At 41.0% G+C, this 10,097-nt stretch overlaps 1 protein-coding gene across 1 annotated transcript in view; it reads left to right on the forward strand.

Annotated features, from left to right (window-relative positions):
* Positions 1-5,897, forward strand: part of ITGB3BP (integrin subunit beta 3 binding protein) — a 32,104-nt gene extending 26,207 nt beyond the window's left edge. The window contains exon 8 of the mRNA XM_075711217.1: positions 5,845-5,897. Within this exon, the coding sequence (XP_075567332.1) occupies positions 5,845-5,897 (53 nt within the window). The remainder of the gene's footprint in view (positions 1-5,844) is intronic.
* Positions 5,898-10,097: the final 4,200 nt, after the last annotated feature.

Here is a 10,097-nt window from a genome sequence, read left to right on the forward strand (position 1 = left end):
AGACTGTGTATATATGGTAAAACATAAAATCCCATTTCAGAAACACTGCAAAATATAGATGCCTCCTTAATAAGCAGCGTTCCTTCTCAAAACAGGTAAAATGGTAAGGATACAATATTCCACAGTTTATCCCAATTCATGTCACTTTAAGTTTGGACTTTGTATTGGGTTTTCGTGTACAAGCAACTAAATAGCTTGGGTCTGGTGGGTTGCTGTGAGTGAGGGTAAATCAAGTTTACAATATATTTCTACCTCATTCTAAAATAAAGTAGAATAAATTTGTTGACCTTTAGACATACTTGTGTGTCTGTCTCCCACCTATCCTTCCTCCTCCTCCTTCTTTGGGATCTTCTGGGGAAAAGGGAAATGCATCAGACTTTAGATTTATGTTTTCAGGAACATATCTGTGGATTTTTCTGACTGTAAAAACCCTAACCTAAAAAACATCGGTTCTTTTCTCAGTCCACCTTTGTATTCACTTGCAGGGAAGAAATGTCATTATACCTTTTCTGGGAAAAGTAAGTCTTGTGAACTGGCTAAGCAGAAAATTGTTAAGTGAACTAAATGAATTCACAAGTAAATTTATTCAGAAGCACGGTTTCTTTCCAGACTTTCCATTCCTTGATAGCAAATGGAACAAATACCATGATTGCCTTTGCTTACAGCAAATACTCACTTTTCAGGGAAGTGATGAGACGGATGCAGGGGTTGGACGTAGGTATTGGGAATGCCCTTTTATCCAACAAATCTGTAGGCCTCTTTCTTAAGAACTGATACGTGAGCTGGCTGTAAGGATGAACTATCTGCTCCGGTTTGTGCAAACCCTACTTCTAGGCATTTGTGATAGAGGCTTTTCTGAAGTTCAGTTCTTCCACATTTTTAATCTGTTTGGAAAAAGCTACTAATGCTGACACAATAACAATTCCTTAGTTCTACTAAGGCTGTTTCCATTAAATCCTAGGCTTCTTTCCAGCAGAAGTTTAGCAAGGTCTCTACAGCAGCCTTTTTGTGGTGTACATCATCTCTAAAAGCAACAAAGATGATGCTGAAGGACCTTTTTTCAAATAGATTATTACTAGGTGGAGACTTAGAGCTTGTGTTTGCAAACAATATGCTTAAGATCTTAACACTAAAGGCCAGATTTGATGTTTGGCCACACATCAGAAATGTCTGCTCTGAGGTAGTATCCCTACGTAGTGTTTGGAAGATGACAGTCAGTGCTCTTTCACTTCAGTCCTGCAAGCAACCAAGACATGAGTTGCCCTCTTGGCCTACTCAGAAAGGCTGTGAAACTACGACAGAAATTAAGAGTTGATATTTTCTGACAGTCTGAAACCCTGGTATTCAGTTGCATTCAAGTTCAGTCAACCTAGTACCAGAAAGCCTGTATGCGCAAGGCTGTGTGGGCCAGAGCTGACGCTTACACAGACTAGATCTGTAATGCAACTGCAGCATGGAGTACGTACCTGCCTTTACCACAGGACGGGGAACCCTTAGGCCAAGAGTATCCTCGCATCCAAAAGTGGAATGAAGGGGCTGCAGTCAGGCAGCACTTTGCAGGATTTCCTCTAGAAGAGCAGTCACTGTGACCGGCATGACTTCGGCCCTTGAGGTGCAGGTGAATGGCAGGTTAAAGAGAGAGATTGCGCGGGTGCACAGCACACGTTCCCAACTGGCAGATGATTCCTTGGAGCTGAAACCAGCCGATGGAAATGAGTGTACCCTTTGAGCGTTATGTTCTATGTCATTGGCGAGACAGCTTCAAGAAATCCTAGCTTTGTTTATAGGGTGCGGGAGGGAGCCTGGCCTTGTTCATCTGCTCTCCCTTGTGGAAGATCTATCTGTACTTTTGTTCACAAGGCCCTGCTACCAGTAGACGTGGGGAGAAGTTAATCTCAGTTATGTTTTTAAGTTACACCTCAGCATGAACACTTGTAAATGGGACTGCACCAAGCAAAACAGAATTAAGACTGCTTCAGTGCTGAACATGTGAGTGTGCGTTTGCACACCAGGACTCGGTGCAACTCACCTGTTTTGTTTACTCATAAGTTATTTTGAACGTCCCCATGCAGAGACCCAGAGAAATTGCTCTGCCCTCCTGCATTTACAGTCAAAACTAATTGTGAGATTGCCCCAAAACATACCTTGAGGAGGAATGTGTTGTATTCTAATTTGTGTTGTGTGGATTAAAAGCTGTTGTTGCTCAGGCTAAATTTGACTGTACGTCTTCTCTCATTCTGTGCAAGCGTGTCTTTTTTTAGTTTCTAACCACGCAAAGTCCTTTACAGTCTAGAAGAGGTAACAAGACCCACTTAGCCTGGTACCCAAAATCTGCAATGCTAGTGATTTTCCTAGGACCAGTGAGTAATGTTGTCTGCTGAAAGAATGCTACTGAAAGGTAAAGTTGCTGGTGGACAGGTTTCTGTTTGACCCCCAAATGCTGTGCTCTTTCCCAGCAGGTTATGGGTCTGTTGGATTGTACCCACACCTTAAGAGTGCATACTTTAAAATACAACCTGAGATTTGAGAAACGTCTGGGTCTGAGGTCATCGGCATGATAAGCTTTTTGGATGGAAGGAAGGGGGCAAATTACAAACCTCTCCAATGATTTAACATCCTCTGCTATGTAGATGAAATATTAAGCTATTAACTTCTGTGGCAGATACAGAAATGCACATGAGACATATGACTATAGGCCTCAGACGTATATACATATAGAACTGTCAACCTGCATTTTATATTTAGGTGTCAGCCACATTTATTCATGAATTTCACACTTGTGTTTATACTCTATTTTCCTACGTACCTTTTTACAGATGCAATAGCTATTAATTTTTAATTCTAGTGGATCTAGACTTTAGAGTATTAAGCTTAATGAAAAATTAAAAAGAATTGTAGTTCTTTCAACAGCTACATGTAGCAGCTCCTACATGAGAATAAATACTGCTTTCTCCCATGAATATAATTATTTTAAATAAAAAAGAAAAGAAACATTAGTTTGGACTCACTTAGTAGCAATTATATGTTTAAGAGGTGTAAATAACTTGCTATCCAGACATTACAAATATCCAGGTGCTCTGTATGTGCTGATGACAACAAAATTGAAAAGAAAGACTGTAATAATTCTGACTGGTTTTCTCTGCAGAAGATATTGATTATTTGTGTGTGGTGAGAGATTTGGAAAATTCAATTAAAGGAGTTGTGCAAAGGTTTCATAAATTTTCCTTGTACAGCATGTACACAGACATTGTTGCGTATTAAATCAATGCAGCACTTCACAATATATTTTCTTTGAAACATAAAAATAAATAACATTTAAACAGTTCTGCTTACTACAGAAACAAATTTTATTTTCTGTGAAGCATTTAGTCATGTGCTATCACTGACTCATACACATTTGCCAGCTGTAACAAATTTTATAGACGTTTTCTCCAGAGACATAGCTCATATACTATGAATTTTTAAATGAGCAAATGGTGAAGAAGGGATGTCAGCAATATAAAAATTGATCAGTTAAAAGATAAAAGCATAAGTAAAGAGATTTGTATGGTAGTCTTAATAGGTTTTATTATATTTTTTATACTATAAAAAGACAGTAATGAATAGACTGAAGGTTTTAACTGTGGTTGAGGTGGAGAAAAATTATTCTGGCACATTTAGTAGAAGATTGGTTTTATATCACCTGACAGGTGAACATTTTTTTTCTCTCTGCTTTTTGGATCTGTAAATGTTTTAGAGCAGTCAAACTCAGGAAAGAATGGCAGTGGAAGTAGGAGGGGAGAAGAAACTTGGGAAGATTCTGCCCTTCTAATGCTTTTGCGGGCCTGGGACAGGAGACACCACGGCAAAGGGCAGCAAGGCTTCTTCCAACCCACCCCGCAGGGGTGAGGTTTCTGGTGACTCTCCAGCCGCTGCCTTGCCCTAAGCAACCCTGAAATGCTGAGCTGGCGAGGAGAGAGCAGGCTGGTCCTGCACCCAGCGAGCGCTTGTGCCACAGCCGGCTGCAGCCCAGACCTCTTTGTCACCTCTGCAGATCCCTTCCTTTCCTAGCTGCTCTGGTCACAACAGATTTTCATACAGAAGTTTTGCTAACGTTCTCTTTGCTTTTATGTCGTTTAACGTACTTTTAGGAGTTCTGCATATAAAAATATCAAGAGAAAGAAGGGTTGTTGGGGGGGGGGGGCTGTTTTGTTGGGGTTTTTTAAGAGCAACTCGTTATCTTGCATCAAAAAAAGACCCCCAAAACCAAAAAAGCGTGAACTGCTACAACAAGCATTGTAAGTTTTTGGAGCATATGAGTAGTAAATCATATTATTTGAATATCTAAATCTGAATGCCATCTGTATAAATATTAGTATAAATAGGGCTGTTTTGCCAAAATGTGTATATGTCATGGTATATGTTTGGAAAGAAAGCTGAGTTAGTGATGTTTTATGTGAATCTGGGCAGCTTCCATTTGTTAAGACAGCTTCTCAGAACGAAGTGCAGATCTTGGCATGGTTGCTTTGGCACATATGGGTTCTTTAAGTAGCGCATAGTCAGGATGCTGCAATCAGTGATTAAAGGGTTCATAAAGACTGAATTAGGAAGTTGCATTTAGCACAAAGAAACCAAAGAATTGCAACTTGTAATTAAATGTCAGTCTTTTGCTGTTACTTGTCATACAAGGCTGGACAGTTTCCTATTTTAAACAATAGTTAGTGGGAGGGTTTTGATGATAATCTGTGTTTAAAAAAAAAAAAAAAGTGTTTATTAGGTATAATGCTAAAAAGTTGTACCTGAGGCAAAGTTGAATTGGATGCCTTTTTTATGGAGTAACCTGATGAAGGACCTAGCTTAGGACAGAATTTCTGGCTTGGTCTGGGTCAGCTCCAGGTAACGTCACTGGCACCTCATGTCAGATCCACGGGCAGGTCTTCTGCGTCACACCACGTACAGGAAGTGTGTGACACCTAAGGAATCACAGCATGCCAGATGGGGAGAACCGAGGAGAATCTTCCCCACCACCACCCATGTCTTCAGTGGCTTTGATGCCTCTCTCCATCTAGGCTTATATCAGCCCCTTTCCTCATAGTAGTCTTTTTAGCTATAAGCTGCTGTAAATATGTTTGTTGTTCTCAGTATGTTTAATATAAAGCAAATAATTCTGATTTCTCTCCTCACCCTTTTGTGGTGGTGGAATCAAAATGCAGTATGAACCATCAGCAGACACTCAGGGTACTGAGACCAGAGCTGATCATCTGCTGCAGAAAGCCATTCGGAAATCTTGGCATGCAGATGCACCTGCTTCCAGACCCTTTCCCCGTACGTTCTCATTCCCTTTCTACCTGTGCACACTTTTTGTCTACTTCTTCCAGCCGTCTGCTCAGCTCTTCACCCTGGCTCTGCCCTCCTTGAGTAAGGGGCTCAGGTGTAGTTGCCTCTTTTTTTTTGCCATCCCCTCAGAGGACCCAGGGGATGGTGGTTCCTCTTAATCCAATCAAGGACTGCATCTGCTGAATCTGCCGGTACAGTCCTTATGGATTTTTATTTACTTTTTTATTATTAATAGCAAAAAAGAAGGACCAGCTCCTAATACTCGTAACACATTCTGTTCCGCTTTGTCATCATTGGTAATGATGTAACATATGTGCATATGCTCACAAGTAATTAAGACAATCTCCTAAATTACTGTTGAGACATAGTAACTGTATCAAGTAAAAGGAGTTCTGTTGACCACTGCAGTAACTTATTTAACGCATATTTGTGTGGGGATTTTCACAAATTCTGTAGTAACACCATTGTTCTGTTCATCAAAAATTATCCATTGTTCTGTTCATCAAAACCGATTTTCCTCCTCCACAGAGTACGTTCAGACTGCCAGTAGCTCTGCGTTCCTGAAGTCGCTCCTTGACTGAGGTAAGCAGCCCCTCAGTCTGCTCCGTCGCTTCTCCAGCTGCCACGTACAAGCAGTACAATCTTAAGGACTGAGGTTCTTAATCTTAAAACATTTGCAGAGTGATGTAGTATGTAGGCCTGCAGTCGAGACTGTAATAGCTTGATGGGGAAAACAGTTGTTACTCTGCACATGATATTTCTTGTTACTGGTTTGTTAAGCAAAACGACATATTGAATCTGTAGAAACTCTGTCCCACTCTAAAATATCCAATAGCCTTTCTCCTCATCAGCCCTGTCAGTTTCTAACTGGATGTTTTTCTCAGGAATGGCAATTCAGCTGTAACACATGTAAAGCAAGCAAGAAAATTTGCATACTCCAGATTATACTTTCTTAAATGCCACGACTGATGCCCTGGCATTCACCAAGGAGGCTGCCTACTGCAGCCCTGCTATGCTACTGATGGCAGGGGTGCGTCACTGCCTGGGCTCAGCCTTTGCTTTCCTGCAAAGCTGCTGCAGGCACCCTTCTTCGCTGTTATTAATGCACAGGTAGACTCCGCAGCGCGCTCCTGGCAGGCGGTACCCAGCCAGCCAGAACAGCTCAGCCAGCCAAGGGCCTCCAAGCAGTGCCCTTTTCCAAGAGAGGACAGTGGGCTGCAGGGCAGGTGGCCCGGTTGAAATAGCAGCAGCAGCCCCCCTCTTCCAAGCGCCCCCTTCCTCTCGCCCTCCTGTTCCATCTCTGCACGTGCACCTCAGACAGGCTGGGCTTGCTGCCGATCAATCCACCGCATCAACTTTCTTAGCATTCCCAGAGCAGCAAGCATAAAACAATATACTAACAGACACCTCAAGACATGTTTTATGGGGTTTTAAATTCTTCCTGCTTTGGCTACTCAGCTTTGTTCCAGTGTTGTAAGCAAAAGCCCAGTTAGTGACTGACCTTGTCTATATCGTATATTACCTGTGCATGAGAAAACTGGTTGCTCATATCTTTCATAAAGTCTAGTGAGACAAAGATGAGCATGTCTGCAGATTACATCAATTCCCTGTAAAGTGTGAGAACGTCTCTGCTTTGGAAAATTGAAGTATGCTAACCTTGTAATCGAGGAATATGGAAAAGTAGATCTACAGGTTCTACAAGCTGTATAACTGAGCGCAGGGGTGAGCTCAGACACGTGTATTTTGCTTCTCAGTGAAGGTTAAATTTTATTTTGTAATCACAAGTAACCTAGTAGGAAAAAAAAAAACACCTAACCTTTAAAATCCTGCTTGTCCACAAGCTAATCTTACTCTAATACTTATTACCTGCTCATGCCAGAGATTCTTTCTACTGCTTACTCCTTGTAACCAACTACCACACCAAAGGCAGAGTAATCGAGGGACGGAAACCAGTGCAGGAGAGAGAGCTAGCGTCCTGTTAACAGCTCATTTTCTCCACTCAGAATAATTTCTGAGTCCTACAGAATGCAGAGTGACCCTTCTATGGTACAATCATTAGTGTCTTACGCTGGCTTGTTAGCTTGAACTAAACTCGTACTGACCACAGCTAAAAGGCTTTAATTTGAAGTTAGCTCAGAAAGCACCCATGCCTCTGCTCTTAGATAGTGTCGTCTAGTCAGTGAATACTGGGTTTGCACCTTATGTCCAGAAAAAGAAACATTTACTTTTTCTGGTTCTCTCTATCCCTTCCCAAGTGTGACCAACACTGTAAAGCCCTTTGCTTTCTTAGTGTTTAAAAAATATAGTTGTGATAGCTAAATGATCTTTTAGCAATCTTTTCTCAACTTTTTCTGCAGATAAACACTATAGGATTTCCTTGAAACATCTTAAAATATTCCTGCAGTTCAAGGGAGACCGGCTGTTGCTCTGCATTGCCTTAGGATGTGTGTGTCCGTCTGTATTTTGTTATGCAGTGAGGCTAGTACCGGACGTAGGACAGACATATTATTCAGAACAGATCACATGAATGATGATGCTGTTGTCTAATTGCTATTTATTTTAGGCATTCCTTATCTCCACACAGGCATTATGTGAAAAATGCATTCCACATCAACCCGAAGTTCTACATCTGCTTGACTGTACTTAAAAGGAGAGAAGAAATGACTGTAAACCTATCTCCCCAGCAAATACCAGTTCGGGATTGCTTGTTGCGCTAGGCAGGTGCACATCTAGATAAAATTTCTGGCATCTATTTAAACTTAACAATGTGCACAACCAGATAATCTCAATGTAAATAATACATCATGGTTGAGCTTTTATGCAAGCATGTGTACAAAATGCTGATTTAAATTTGCTGCTGCATGGAAAATAAACTATTTTCTATATGTTCTTACTGCAAATATATAATTATGCTGCCTTGTGTTTTGAAAAAAAAACACCAAACAAACAACAAAAAAAAAGACCCCAAAAACAAACAAACAAAAAAACCCTACTGTAACCCTCCCTCCAAGAACTGGGTGAGAAGAAACCATGTTAAAAGATGAACTTTGGATCCCAGGCCTCCAGCGGGAAATGGTTGCTTCCTGCCGGGGGGGGCGCACGCATGCTCATTTAATCAATTCATACCCCCCCCCAAAGGTAGCAAAACATGATTTAAATTAATGCACCTGGTTTTGCAGCAGCCTGTCTAAAAATTTATGACTTTCTCTAATGATGATTGGGCTCAAAAGACAGAAGAAGCACTATTGTGCAAGGCATTATTCTGAGTGCTGAGCATGTTTAAGCTGTTTACAAACAACAGGTTCCCCGTCTGTGGCTGCCACAGTTAGGGAAACATTTGTCATCTATGAAGAAGTTTCCTCTAAAGTTAACCCAAGACACACTATATAAAGGTATCGGCTTCAAGCCCACAGCATTAAAACACATGGCTCTAATAACATTTGCTTTTTTAATTCAACTTTTAGTTTAGGTTTGGTATTTAACAATATATAGGGAGAGCTGATACAGAACAGTTCCGTCTCTTTTTCATTCTCCTCCAAAACCTCCTCTCCAGCCTAGTGAATACCCTGCGTCTCAAAGGTGCAGCCTTGCTCGTGCTGAGAGTGCAGTAGAATGAGTCCCCCCCCCCCCCACCCCCCCCACCCTAAGAAAGTTCAACATAAATGCACAGAACTGCCTGTCTGTTCCTGCTACTGCTGCAAAGTCCTGTTAGTCAAACAGATAAACTGATTTTTTTTACAACTAGAATTCTCAGAACCGAAATGATAAATGTGTTCCAGTTTGTGGTTAAACATGTATACACTTAAGTTTTGGGAGTTTTTAATTAATAAAAATGTTTTTGCACTCTGCTGTCTGACTGGAAAAAAAAAAAATGTTAGTAATTGTTTGAAGGGCATCGTGTCAGTTACTCTGTTTACCTTCCACACCATTCTCATTTAAGCTTTCCATGCTGTTGGGTTTTGCCGTATGTACAAGAGGCAGCAGCTGATTCTGATTGCTTTGTATGCTAATGGCAGGTTAGCCCCAACCCGCAATAGTTTATCTAACCTGACTGTAACCGCTGTAGCTGGAAATTAAATAATTATTGATCTGAAAAGAGTCTGTAAATGAACTGTATATCAGTCTAAATCAAGCTGTTCTGTGTAGTCTTAGAAGAACAAAATAAAACTTACAGAAAATAACAGTAAAGGTGATGATGGACAACAGTGACTTACAGCAGTAACTTACACCACGGCAGTTATTAAATATCATGAAATTTGGTATTTAATTATTTTTCAGGGAAATATGAAGTTTATACTAAGATTCTGCTGCAAATACTCCTCATACATGCCTTAGCTATTTAAGCAGTTACTGTTTCTTTGACCTCCTGCCGTACTAGGCTTTTGCCTTTCAGAAACAGCTGGGTCTGTTAAGAACCATTTCCAGTTCCACACAAGGTGGATCGTATGACTCTCACTTTATCACCCCTGGAGGCCATCTCAAGGACAAAGAAAAGAGATCCACTCAAAACTAATGTTTTTATATGGGTGGGAAGGATTGCACCATGATCTCGCGATGAATGCAAGGGAACGGGCTAATTAAAACCTGAAACCATCCTGCTTCCTTCCTTCTTAATTTGCTGTTTCTCACATTATTTCTTTGGAAGTAGACGTTCTTCAAGCTTCCTGAGCGTTTGGCAGTCTTTCACCCAGCCATGCTTGGAGGGAACACTGTGGTTTTTAGCTTTCGCAGCCTCTGGAGACAAAGATTCCTATTTATGTGTCCTCAATACACATCAATGC

The sequence above is a fragment of the Pelecanus crispus genome, chromosome 5 (assembly GCF_030463565.1).
Source record: "Pelecanus crispus isolate bPelCri1 chromosome 5, bPelCri1.pri, whole genome shotgun sequence".
Classification (NCBI taxonomy): Eukaryota; Metazoa; Chordata; class Aves; order Pelecaniformes; family Pelecanidae; genus Pelecanus; species Pelecanus crispus.